General features: G+C 36.7%; 1 protein-coding gene across 4 annotated transcripts in view; it reads left to right on the forward strand.

Moving 5' to 3' along the window:
- The window catches only part of ZNF385D (zinc finger protein 385D), a 421,801-nt gene extending 408,313 nt beyond the window's left edge, over positions 1 to 13,488 (forward strand). For all 4 annotated transcript variants that reach the window (XM_017732125.1, XM_017732126.1, XM_017732128.1 and 1 more), the window contains 3 exons: positions 1,716 to 1,894; positions 3,235 to 3,336; positions 7,452 to 13,488. In XM_017732125.1, coding sequence (XP_017587614.1) covers positions 1,716 to 1,894; positions 3,235 to 3,336; positions 7,452 to 7,685 — 515 coding nt within the window. In that variant the 3' untranslated portion in view covers positions 7,686 to 13,488. The remainder of the gene's footprint in view (positions 1 to 1,715; positions 1,895 to 3,234; positions 3,337 to 7,451) is intronic.
- Positions 13,489 to 14,340: the final 852 nt, after the last annotated feature.

Consider the following 14,340-nt stretch of genomic DNA (forward strand, 5'->3'; position numbering starts at 1 on the left):
GGCAAGTTGCACACTTTCTTACACTTTAGCTTTTGCAGCTTCAAAACCTTATCGAGCTAAATGACAGCTCTGCTTCATTATCTTTGGTGTTCACAGTTTGCATAGTTTTGCTTGTGCCAGCTAGCAAACTGAGTGTGAATGCCATTAGGTTTGTTTGAAATCTAACAAATTAAGGCTGAAAGAGGGAGCATCAGTCAGTCAGAGTTCAATGATGGGAGTTAGAGTTCTTAGCTCCATATTGTCTGCTAATAAATAACTTGCTAAAATTATGTCTTTTCTCTTTGTTTTCATCAACTGATAGCAGCTGCTGCATGAGAGTTAAATGATAATTGCCTACCTCCATCTTTCTTAAACTTTTTCTTGTCATTAGAGCTAGTAGCATCAGTAATTTCCAGCAGTAGAGAGCCACTATTCACAGTCACTCATGTTATTGATTGGGTCTGTGGTGGGTGGGGTTAAAAGATCTGGGGATTTGATATGGTGGCAATAACTTATAGCTATCCTACAGAAAGTTCCTGATTTTGAATGTGAGGGACTACCTGTTACCAAGGGTAAGTAGAGTTAAGAGACAGAAAGAGATCCTTAATTTTGAAATGCAGAGACAGTGATAATATTCCTGGAGCAAAATGATCAACGGCTTTATGATGCAATGAAAAAATAAATAACTTTGTCATATCTATAGACTTCAAATTAGAATGGAAATTATAACTGGTTGGCATTCATGAGAAAAAAAATTCCATCAGTTTTGCATGCTGTTTACTATATGCCAGAGCTTCAACTGGTGAAAGTTCAACTTCATAAAGGTGTGACCTTTTAAACTATTTAACTTCATATGAAGGTTAGACTAAATATTCTGATTGGGCTGAGAGCCAAAACACTATTCTGAATATTTAAACACAACCCCCCAAGTTTTTGCTGCCTGTGCTGATAAACTGTGTGTGTGCTCACACACACATGCATGTTTTTACAAGTCTCTGTGTGGATGCATACAGCAATTAGCAGTGGAATGGTGCTTCTGTACACAGTAGTTAGTCCATTATCATCACAGACTACCTGTGTGGGAGTCAACAGTGTAAGAAATTGCTCAGTCTGAATAAAAATGCAACAACAGAACATCATTGTTCTTTATCCACCCTTTATTAAAAAAAAAAAAAAGCAAGTGCATTTTTCTCACATCAGTGTTTCTCACATGTTTTGGTTTCCATCCAGGACATTAATGATCCATAGGTTGCTGCCAGGAACCTCTGCCGCTTTCTGGTTTGGAGAGTAATTAGTTAATTACAGATTTAATTGTAAGCTACCTAGACATACTGTTTATCAGTCTGTTCAGGAGGACTACAAATCAAAGGCAACTACATCTTTAATAGCTAAATTACTTTTCTTTTGCAACTACAATTCAGGTCTTATTAGCAGCAGGAGTTAATGAGAAAAGTCACACCCATTTAACTTCACATCAGGGTATCTGGTTGTGCCACTACTTTCTGGTGTGGCTGCTTTGTGCATTACCTATAGGTATGTAAGTTAGTAACTAAATATCAGGTGTGAAATAGTGTTACATTAGTATGGCTCTGATACAGACCAACACAGTCCTATTCCAAAGATAGCACATCACACCAAGCTGAGGCTCATATGATTTTATTTTAAAAAGAAAATAAAACAATGAATGCAACCCAATTGCCAAAGTTGTTTCTGTTTCCCATTTCTATTGTCTCCAGGGACTAAGCACAAAACTATGCTGGAAGCTCGGAATGGAAGTGGAACCATAAAAGCCTTTCCCCGGGCAGGCGTAAAAGGCAAAGGACCTGTGAATAAAGGAAACACAGGCCTTCAGAACAAAACATTTCACTGTGAAATATGTGATGTGCATGTAAACTCCGAGACACAACTGAAACAGGTACTCAGCTGGCTTGCAGAGTGAGAATCCTTGGCTGTTCTTTGTTTGCATGGTGGTGAAGTACCAACACAGCACATGTCAACATAACAGTTTGTGTCCAAATGGAACTTACAGATTTGTCCATTGTACTTGGCTGCCATGCTGTATGTTTTGTTTTGATTAGGATTTTCCCTTGCATGGAATATGCTTTCTCAAAAGCTCTCAGTTGTACATCTTTATTAAAGAGTTACAGAAGGTGTAAGCTGCAACACGTTACAACTGTCTTTAGACTGCTAGAATTGTCATGGGCTAATAAATGCTGCCATTTCATGTACTGCATGATATTTGCCTTGACAAAGATGTGAAGGTGGATGCAGCCAGTACTTTTAAAGAACACTAAGTGATGTTCTTAGTTGTTCTTAATGTTCTTAGCAATGGAGAGGATTTCTAATATTTTTTATCAACGTTTCACTCTGAGAAACATGACCTCCAAATTGCAATTACACTAAGTTATGTTCAGTCATTCTTCAGATGATCATAGCTTTCTGAAAAACACTTAGTTTAATTCCATATGCCTTTTGGAATTAAATACTTGTTAAGGAACTTTACAAGAATGAAGATAAATTCAATAATGGACAATAGCAATACCCATTCTTCTGGTTTCATGAAACAAAAAGTTCTATGTCTTTTTATTGTGATAATTCTCTTGAAAATGAAAATCAAAGTAAAAATAAAGTTCTGAAAAAGATCCCTTACTTCTAATACTACAAGATAATCCGTGTAGAAAGATACTTATAAAACCTCAAGATCCTATGAAAAAGATAATGGATTTTGTGCATTTTTTTCACTGTTACTTAGTTTTATATGTAACCATCTCACAAGGATCTCCAGAAGCATAGCAATTTAATCAATTTTGTGACCTTATTTTCTTCCTCAAATAGGGGATACTTTACTTTCTAATATTCTTGAAAACTTTCTATCAGAAGTGGATTGAATTTGATGGGTGCTTTATAGAGTTAGGGAGGAGTTTTTCAAAGGCTTCTATCTTTAAACTGACCAAGTCCTGCTGAAAAACCTGCTGAAGTTAGAAAAGGTGGGAAAATTTTTTTAACCATAGTGGAAGCAGAGTTGAACTTAGGACTGATGAAAATTACAGTCCCAATATGTGGTGCACAAAGGATTGTTCAAATTGCAAGAGACCCTATTCCCTTTCATTATTGAATTAGTCAAAGTAATGCTGTTGTAGAGTAAAAGCCTTTAGTATTAGAGGAGTGACCTTGTGTAAAACAGAACCTGAAGCGATCTGTTGTGGAACCATCACCCTCTGTTTTCTTCCCCCCCCCCCCAAATTTTTTTAAAAACACATAAGCAGTAGAAGGCACAAAGACAGAGCTGCTGGGAAGCCGCCTAAACCTAAATACAGCCCTTACAACAAACTCCAAAAGGGAACACATCCTCTAGGGGTAAGAAAATCACCTCTTTATTTGACTTTTATTTTAATCCTCATGAATAGGATTTTTAGAAAATGTAAGTGGAAAAATGTTTAGAAGTAGAGTAATGGTGTAAGCTATTGGAGTATCAAGTATATGAAGGAGCCAGTGGAAGCCCAAAAGGGATTTTTTTATATAATTTAAGGGGTGTTTACTACAACCTGTGGACCCTTGCTTTTGTAGCTACTCTGAATAACCTCAGAAAAGAAGCTTGTTGCAATGGTCATTAGAGAGCAAGAGATGGAAAAAACATCCAGATGTCAAACAGGATTTTTCCAGTTTTCACCAAGGACAATAGTGATGAAATAACTAAATAAAACTCTATAAAATACAAACCATTCATTCTATCCTCATTTAGAGAATTGTGGAGATAACAAGTGAAACAATTAAAAAAATCTGTCTCTTCTTTCATTTGACTGTTTCAGGATGGGTCTGGTCACATTTTTGACTGCCAGGATAAACTATCTGAAAGACAGCTCCTACTAGCTCTGAAAACTGAAAAAAGGTTTACTTTTTAATAAAAAAAGCCCTCTAGGATGCTGCCATTAGTTAAGAATCAGCTTATATTGTGGATGGGATAGTGAAACATCTGACATTTATCTTCTCCATCAGTTAAACTGCATGAATGTTTTATCTGCTGCTTTGTAAGGGTTTATAGATGGTTCTGGCAGAGGCAGGATGTTGATTCATTGTCCTCATAGAGATTAGCTCCTTATGCCTTGACCATCTTCTTTGATGCGGGCAGAATATGGAGCTGGTTTTTTTTTCTGCGAAAACCCATTTCTCTTTAAGCTGAGTTAAAGCTCTTTTCTTGGCAACAGAAACTGTGTCCTTATTGGGGCACGAGTGGCATATTCATGCAGGATTCAGTTGTAGAATAAAGCAGTGCAGCAGTCTGATAGATCTAATAGGGAAATAGCCCCATAGGATTTCTCAGTAATCCACTAGAAAGACCAAGGTCTCCGATACAAACTATACTGAAAGGAATAGAAAATATGTATTGGGGTAAGTAGAATACAGAATCAGGAAAGCCTTTCTGATGGGATTATTATTCCTTTAGGAAATTCATTGTTTTCCTGGGAATAAAAACAACTATTACATTGTTGTTGTTGTTGTGCACAGTTCTCTACCAATTTATGTAATGGTGATTTCTGAGAACTCCAACCAAGATTCAAGACAAATAATGGCAGTGTGTCCTTTTTTCAATCCCAATTGCTCACAATATACAGGTCAGGCTAGAGGGCATCAAAGAGGCAAAAGGGATTTAAGAAGGAGAAAACAAGCTAGCAATAAATGAACAGATATGTGTAGTAGAATTGTGGCTTCAATAAGAAGGGAGAGGCCAGTTCTTCATTTAGTCTTTTTGGTTTTGAATATAAAAACTGCCAGAATTGTTGTCACTTGAAATGCAGAATGGCACAGCAACAAGCCAGAGATATTCTAATTTCACCTTTGATTTAATGCTCTTTCTTTACTTTTTCTTTACTCCCTCTCCCTAGCTGAAACCAGGATGCTCCCCATTAATTTTTCAAGTTATTTGTCCCTTCATTGGAAATGAAACAAATAATGGCTACTTTACTCTTAATGTTGACCTGTGAGTTCATTAGAGGTTTGAAATTAAGGTGCAAGGTACTGTGTATGTTAAATATTACTAGTTTTGTGGCTACCTTGAAATCAGAATCATGTTGATAAATTAACTGAAAAGCTATGTTACTACATTAGAAGTACCAGATTCCTCCAAGAATAGTAAGAAAGCCCTAGCCTTTTAATAGAAACAGAGATCACACATAAGATCTTTGTGCTTCATGACAAAAAATGTATGAGCATCACCAGATTTGTCTACAGAAATTAAAAAAAGAACATGCTACATTTTATAGCTTTTCTAGACCAAAAAAATTCTTTTACCATGTTTTCAATATCATTTGTAGTTCTCTGTCTGTTCTAGATTTACATGCTTCAGAGACAGAAGCTTTATAAATTCCCACAGCAATATTTCAGAGTTTAAGAAATCTTGTAATGTTGGGACTTATTTGGTACTTCTTCAGGCTGCTGTGCAGCATGTATAAAACACTGCACTGGAGAGGAAAAGGTTATCAAGCATTTGATGGTCCAAACTTTCTGCAATAAAATAGCTCTTACAAAGAACGTCCTTCACTGGGCACTGTAGACCAAAAAGTACTTTGTACTCAGGGTTATTTTTATTTTCCTCAGGGTTGTTTTGGGTTTTTTTTTTTGTTTGTTTTGTTTTGGGTTTTTTTTGTTTGTTTTTTTGGGGTTTTTTTTGTTTTTTTTTGTTTTTTTTTTGTTTTTTTTGTTTGGGTGGGTTTTTTGTTTGTTTTGTTTTGTATTTTTGTTTGTTTGTTTTTGTTTGGTTTGGTTTTTTTTGGGGGGGGGGGTTTCTGTTCTAAATAAGGCTGTAAAAACTTTTTTGTTAAAAAATGTAAGGAAGGAGGAAAAAGTCATATGTTCAGCAAGGGAAGAAGACAGCTTGGATCAGTGAGTGTAACACTGATCAAGGAAAAGATCAGATCATTTCTTTTCACAGACGCCATGAGGAATTTTATATCTAGTATCTAGTATATTCTTTGTTAAGAGGATTACAGAATTTGGTTTGATCTGAGTATTTCTCCCAGAGCTTTAAAGGACCTGGAAGCCAGCAAATTGCCAATAGGTTTTGGGAAAAGTAAAAATCCTCCAATTGGCTAGTAAAGAACCCACAGACCTTTTGGAATATGGTGATAGTGTAATGATGAAACTCAATGGTGGTTCATGTCAGAGTATTCCTGTCCTTACTTTCTGTTTATTCACTCACTAGGGTTCTGTTGAGTTGAAAATGTCAGAGTGATGTTGTGAAAGTTAATTACTTGAAAATCCTTTTCAAGTCAAGGGTGAGAAGTTGTGTTTCCCTGTAAGTAAGAAGTGTCTATACTTGCAATGAGATGAACCACAGCATGGTACATATATTCATATTCTGTATATTCAATACCAGAAGTCCATCAGAGACAATGGGAACTTTTCTTTGTCTGTAAATGAAGTTTCTAATCTTATCTCAGAGTTTTAAAAACAGGACAACAAAGATATTCAGGCTCCTGGCATCTCATTAGAAACTTGAAGTTGCACTGAAAACTTCAGAAATCCGTAGAGACTAATCTGATGTTCATTTGTATGCATGCTAAATGTAAATTCTCTTAAATATTACTGGACCTCTTGTGAGTCAAACTTCAGGGTTTGGGTTTTTTCCTTTAGGAAAACTCTAAATGAGGAGTTTTCTTATTTGTATTTGGTAGTCCACAAGTTTTATAATCATGTCATGATTTAAAATGTTTTTTTAAGAAGAAACCTCAGTGAAAGGAACAGAAATATCATCGTTTGGCGGAATACTACTTTAAAATATCTGCCACATTTTCACAATCCTTATAAGAAGGAGCAGTATCTTAGTGGAAAACAGTTGAAGATGTTGAAGACACAGCAAGATTACATAGGGCAGCACCCATTTAAACACATGAAACATGAGACCTTTTCATAACCCATGAAAGATAAGACTGGTTTATTTGCTTGTTATTAGAAGCAGGAGCTAATGAAGAGGAGCTATATGGAGATCTTAATTTTAAGTAGAACTTGCATTCTAATGATTAAAACAAAAGTATCTTCTTAGTCAGACCGGAAAATAGGATGTGTTTTCATTCGGCTCTGGTCTCTATCATAAAGCTGTCCAGTTGGAGGTCTATTAATTGATATCTAATTTTTCCTTATTTAATTGTTGCAGGGTACGTGCAGCTTTACTTTGGTGCAGGTTCCCCAGCCCCAGTTTAGATTTGCTTTGATTTCTAATCTCATATTAAATTGCAAATGTCAGCAATAAGGTGTGAGCATTGAAACTCTTTGTGTCCAACCAAATCTTTGTGCCCTTGTCCAGTGGGCAAGGTTGTATCGCCTGTTACAAGTCTGTAGCTCATAGAGTCAGTAGCCACCACGAGGCCTCTCTTGCTTGATTTTGCACGTATAATCTTAAGTCAAGATCCCTCTCGTGTAGCTAATATGAACAAATGATGTCTCTCTGTTTGTTTGTTTTCTCTTGTTCCCCACAGGTAAAATTAGTATTTTCAAAGGAACCTTCAAAGCCGATGGCCCCACGAATCTTACCAAATCCGCTAGCAGCTGCAGCTGCAGCTGCTGCTGGGGCTGAGAATTCCCCTTTCAGTCTTCGCACAGCCCCAGCAGCCACCCTTTTCCAGACTTCAGCACTTCCTCCAGCACTCCTACGACCAGCTCCTGGGCCTATACGGACCACCCACACTCCTGTGCTGTTTGCTCCTTACTGAATTCCAAACAGGAATTTATTGTACTGCAATAATTTTTCAAATCAAAAAAAAAAAAAAGAAAATCAAGAACATTGAACTATGCAGTGTTTATTTATAGTTTAAAGTATATATGAAGAGCCAGAACTTTTGATAGAGAACTGAACAAATTCTGAAAGGGGGAATGGGCAGTATTTTCTCCAGATGAGAACATTCCTCTTGAGCATTGATCGTTTTAGAACTGATCTCCAGCATTGACTTGTAGTGATATATAAAACTTATAAAGCCTTTTGACTGTGCATTTTGGCACATATTTCCCTGCAATGTCTTTCCTGCTTTATGAAACAACTTACAAATTTGTCTAAAGGGCATTAACTGGTTCCAATGTATATAAAATACTTTATTCTGTAGATTAAAGAAGAAGGAAAAAAAAAAAGAAACACTGTGAATAGTAGTACCCTTACCAATCCTCCTGCCAAATCAGCAGTTACTGGGTATTTATCTGAACAAAAGTAGATACAATAGATGTCTTGTAAAACAGTAGTATTGTGTCTCTATCTATGCCACTAGGTTTCTAACTGAGTTGCAAAAGATAAAATGAACAAAATTATGTCACTTTGGTAAGTAGTCAAAAATTATTACAATAATGTGGAGCTGTTCCTGGCGGGCAAAGTTTTCCTCACTCAGAGAAGAATGGGCATGAAAATAATCTAGTTTAGGGCAAAGAAAGTGATAAAGAAGATCTAGTGGGGCAAAAATAATTCAGATACTGTACTCAGAATGGGTCAAACATTTATTTAACTGAGAATGTATGTGTACACTGTGTGTTTATTCATAAAGTGTAATACATACAGGATAGATCAATGTTTAAGACATGACAGTGGACAACAAAAAATATGCTCTTGTCATGAACACAGACCTGACACTTCAGTGTTGAGCAGAGGGAAGACACAAATCGGTTACACAGAGTCATAACTGACAAATGAAAAACAGGAGAGAACTCCTGGTCTCATTTAAGTCAGTATAAAGTTCCTCCTGACTGCAGTGTAGCCAGAATTTCATCCCTAGAATGGCACATATTCATTTTCTATCACACCAGTGGGAGTGTCTGTAGATAGAGGTAATATTTTTTGCAATAGGCTTAGTCTTAGAAACAGACTTATTCACTTGTTTTATTTCCTACTGATGTGATACAAAATGTGTTAATATACCTATAAAATGTAAACAGTGACACATGAGATACATATTACGAGATAACTGCACATCATGGGTTTGGAACAAATACAACTTTTAGGACCTGAAGGGACCCTTGAATTCTGTAGCTGACCATTATGTATGGACAGCTTAAAGCCTTATATATTTACTGTGAGGCTTAAAGGGGTTGACTGTGTCCCTTTAAAGTAAGATTTATCAGGGGTATATATAGATATATTGTATATATGTTAGAGTAAGAAAAATAACTTATAAACAGAAAATCTACTATATAAAATAACTATATAACCATTGATTTCACATGTGGGTCATTAAGTGGTAAGTAACAAACAACAGAGAAAAAAATAGACTTCTTGAATCTGATCCTTGCTGCCTGCTTTTTCCCATAGGGAGCTGAAAAGTATCTATTAATATTATGGAGTGTGCTGCTGAGTCATATGCAACCACTCTGATGTGTAGCTAAGTGAAATGCCTACCATGCATTTAGGCAGAATAAAATTTAAAAGCATAATTTAAGTTTAGATGGAGAAATTATTTGAAAGATTTTATTAAAAGGCAGTAATGCAAAATATTGACCATGTGGTTGCTACATAATGCTGCCTGTGGTTAATGCAGACAGGTGGGAGATATAGAGGATGAGAATATACAGCACTTTTGACTTGCAATTCATCAGTGAGCCTTCCATATACATTCGTATTTGCCATTTTTTAAACCTCTCCACATTTAGATTTTATAAAAAATATATAAAGAGAGAGAAAGAAGAGGTTCCATGGATATCTGTGTCCAAAGAATTCCAAAGAGATGCATTTATTTATCTAGAAGTATTAAAATAAGTTCTATATTATGTATTTGTATTTCATCCAATTTCTTTGCAAACGTTTGTGCCTTGAAATGAAATGAGCTTTTGTTTATATTTAATTCACACCTATGTAGCCATGAAAAAGACATGATGGTGATTTCAGGGCTGATTACCAGCTGGATTGCTTTGGCCTAACTTTCAAAACAACAGTATGAATAAGTTCCTGAAGCCAAGCTTAGACATCTAAATAACTAGGGGCTGACATTTAAAAGGGCTCTCTACTCTACAGCTCCCAGTAAAGAGGCAGTAAATAAGCCAGCCTTCAAAACCTGCTCGTCATACTCAATTTAGAAAATGTTTCATTTTATTTGGGTACATGAGATAGTAAGATTTAGTGCACTTGGTCTTTTAAGCCTGCTTTCAAACTTCCATCTGTTTGCAGAAGCTGTAGTGCCATTGCCAGCTGCGTTCAGATTCCTCCTTGAAAAGGGCAGCAGCTTTCAAGCTGTGCTCCGTGAACCACCATTTGTCTGCAGAGCCTTTTGTAAGAGCCTGCGTAAGATCTTGCTAAAGGAGCAGAGGAAGGTAGAAGACCTGTGCAGGCTGTCTTTTCCCCATGAGGAAGCATGCAGATGGGAAAATGGGAGATAGGCAAATATCCTGAAGGTTCTTATGCACAGCCTTCTGGCGCATGGACACCTGTTGTACATCCTGCCATGTTGTTGTGATGCCATCAAAATCAACAGGCTGATCCTTGCCAAAATGTGGCCTGTGGCATGTATGGAGGCACAGTACTAAGGGCAGAGTTCATACAAATTTTGCTAGAAATAAAAGAGTGTCATTCCAACTACTTACATCAGCTAATTTGCAATGACACCTTCAGTTTTCTTGGACCTCTTTTGTCACAGTGCTCTATGGAACAAGTTTTTGTTCACACAAGTCTCTTTTAAAGTTCAGCTGTAAACAGCAAACTCAATTCTTTTTATGTCTCTTACTCACTACCTAATAAAGGATAAAGCCTAAATGTTAGAATGTATAGTGGATTTTCTGTGCCTTGCTGCTCCACCCCCCTCTCGGTCAGTAACAAGCCAAGGTACCCAGGACATCAGCACAACAGTTCTATTATCTGTCAAGGAAAATCCTGCCACAGCAATCTGATGGGGCAAAGAGAACTTCTGTTCAAGGGTATGTCCACAGCAGATGACAGAGGAGGTAGCAAACAGAAGACACTTTACACCTACTTGTCAATACATCCAGTGTGGAGAGCACTATAAAAGAAAGAAATGCCATCAATTTCGTATTACAGTAGCACACCAGGGCCAAGAGGAAGCCTAAAGCACAAGGAAGCAGATCATTTCATCGAAGACACAGTCACTCACTGGAATAACAGTGTGAAATCAGCCTGCGGGGAAGTGGCTGAGTAATGAACTCCGAAAAACAATCAGGTTCAGGGATGTTTTCTTAAGTTCTATTTAAAGTGTTAAAGAATGACTATTCTGTTCTCACCCAAAGAGATGGTATTTTTGTGGGAGGGATATATATATATTTATATTTTTACGCTATCTGCATTTTTCCAAATATCTATGGCTTCAAACCTTTGTTCTGAAGGATCATCATTGCTCTGAACCATGAAATTAGTTACCTTCTTGAAAACTGCTGTAAAAGCTGATGTGAGAGGTCAGTAAGCAAATGGTATAAATATGATGATCTAAAATGGAAAAAAAAGTACTGGCCATGTCAAGGAATATTGTATTTGAAATATACATCTTTATTTTAAGATAAATTATATAAAATTAAGAATAGCTAAATAAAGTTAATATAACTAGAAGAATTACATCTGTCATTTCAGTACTGAAATATTACAATTGGCTCTATATTTTGAAAGTTTAAAAGACTTTCTAGATGTCAAATCAATGCAAGGATGCTGTTGGTAAATTTAATGTCTCACTTCGTTATCTTCCATTTACATCATATCTGAATGGACCTGCCTTAAGTCCACTTCTATTTAAATTGCCGAAGATACAGTAGAGTACTGGCCCCATATTCCCTGAAAATGAAATCATGCTGCTTAGGAGCCCCTGTTTCTGTCTTTTACTCCCAGTAAACACTTAGTTTTTAGAGTCTTTTCAAAGCATCCTGGGGAATCTCTAACTCGGTATCTTTTTTTAGCAAAATTAAACATCATTTTATGAACATTAGACCAACACTGAAGAGCAAGATCTAAAAAGGTTTTCACAATTGTAACATTCTTTTGGGTAAATATGAAGCACAAATTGGTTGCACAAATCTTTTTGAAAGCAGGTAAAGTCAGAACCTAGACCACTTTATTATAAGGGTCCTGGTTTCGGGGTTAACTCACAACAATCAGAAATCTGTTCTTTTTACTACCAGGTGTCTGAATTTTCATTTCTAAAATTAACTTCAGCACAGGTCAAGACTCTAAGCTCCCAAAGCTCCCATGAAAATAAGAGTGGGCTTCCTGTTTATCAAGATGCATGTGAGAATGTGAGCCTATGCTATGTAAAATATTAAGTATTTTTTTGACATCACATCTTCTCCTGTTCTCACTGTTTATCTGTAAGTGCCATTCCTTCAGTGCCAATGAATCATACAGAAGCTTCTGTGCTGGAATTCAGTACGTGACAAAGAGAAACAGTAATACTGATAAATCCTATCTTAAACTAGTTGAAATCTCAAACATACAGTGAAGGGTTTAGCCAAGGCCAAGAGCTTTGTGTCCTCTCACTTCTACAGGTTTATTAAAATTCAGGACCATTTAGGAGTAAATGTAACTATCTGGAGGATGGTTATTACACAGCCTGACCTGAAATGTCAGCAGCTGAAAGAGTCTGTGCTCCAGACCAAAATTAGGAATACTGTGAAAACCGTAATGTTCTTAACTTTGGGACTTCTGATAGCAGCTGCAAAAATCTTTGATTTCAATAGAGGCAATTTTTTGCTCCTATTGGACGAAGCCTTTTGCAGTCATGCTGTGTACTGCAATTAGGTGTCATTCAACTCTGATTCAGTATTGATACTTTGATAAAGAAACTTGGCCGAGTGTGAAACGTGATTAGTGGCTGCCTGGTTCATGTGGTCAGCTTCATGCTGGGACGATGCTTGGGTGGTGAAATAAAAAGAATTGAAAGAGTCATTGTAAAGAAAGAAGTTGGTGGACTAAATTGACCCTTTTTCCTTGTGCAATGTTCTTAAATGAAACTTCTGAAGTATGAACAAGCTGGGACATTGAAGAGTTCCTGGATAAAAAAGTAGGGACCTTGAAGATCATGAGATCTTAACTTTAAAATAATTTTGATGAGAAGACATTCTTTGGATTAGATACCACAGTGGCATTGTAGCAGTGGTCTTCACACTTGGCACACGGTCCATACACTGACATTTTTACTGTTCACAGCAGAAATCGAGGATTTGACACCCATGATTTGAAACAAGTATAGTTAATAATATTAATTGCATAGGTACTGGACACTCGATTGAAGGACACAATAATTTTCTTTGGGACTCTGTGTATTCATGTGTCTTCAGACCAGCCAAGATATCACTGCATTTTATCAACATCTGCGTCTTCAGAAAGGATGTCCATACTTTGTTTTTATTGCTGTTCAATTTTTCTTCTGTGTTTCTTTTTCATTGTCTAGTCTCTCATATGAATTAACAGAATCCATAAAATTAAATATACATTTAAGAAGTATGTAATCATCAATGCCCCTGTTGGACCATTTGATCAGAGTCAATAAATTGAATAAAGAATTTAAACCAGCAGAGCCACAGTAATAGTAAAATACTGTGAAGAGAGAATGTGTATACTACAGTGTTTTTTACCTAATCTAGAGTTTTATGACACAGACAGCTTTTTAGCCTTTCATACTTTCCTGAAATATTCATCTTTTGGGATTCTTCAGAGGTTTAATCAAATTTAAATGTTATTTCTTATGTTGAGTAAAAACATCTGTGTATTCTGAGTGCAAAGGCAATATAAAAAGGGATAAAACCCACAAACCATTTTCTCACTACAAATGCCTGCAGCATTTGTTAACAATGTCAGCCCTTTCTCTGCTCGTGGCTCTTTGCTGGCATTTACCATGGGAACTGTTCTCATTGACACGTGTCAGGGGAAGACTGTCAGTTCAAAACACAATCTGTCAAGTGCAGACATTCGTTTGGGGCACAACAAAGTGGGAGATGAGAGAATATAGGCAAAGTTATGCCCGTTAGAAATCCCTCAAAACCACCTCGAGGCTCAATGGGGACAGGCAGAGGTTCTTAACGTGGACATTCTGTTGTATTTATAACACAGAGAACGTAAATTTGGAAAAAGTCTTGATTTGAATATTTTTAACTAGTGCTTCAGTGTGGGGGATGATCCCCCCCTCTACCCACCCAAAAGTATAATCTTTCCTTCAGACGTATTTTCAACGTACACTTGCCCTGATATTATTGCCAGTCAAACTGCTGCCTGAATCTGATTTGTGCATTGGAATAAAACTATTCATGTCAGTTTTGGTACCCAGAAGGAGAACCCAGGAATTAAAAATGAGAATGTAATGAGCCTCAAGTTGGGTCACTTTTTTTTTTTCTTCTTCCTGCAGTTGCTCAAGTCCTACCAGTTTGCTGAAATCTAGGTGTCAATCAAAGAGAAAATGCCTG

The sequence above is a fragment of the Corvus brachyrhynchos genome, unplaced genomic scaffold (assembly GCF_000691975.1).
Source record: "Corvus brachyrhynchos isolate BGI_N302 unplaced genomic scaffold, ASM69197v1 scaffold53, whole genome shotgun sequence".
Taxonomy (NCBI): Eukaryota; Metazoa; Chordata; class Aves; order Passeriformes; family Corvidae; genus Corvus; species Corvus brachyrhynchos.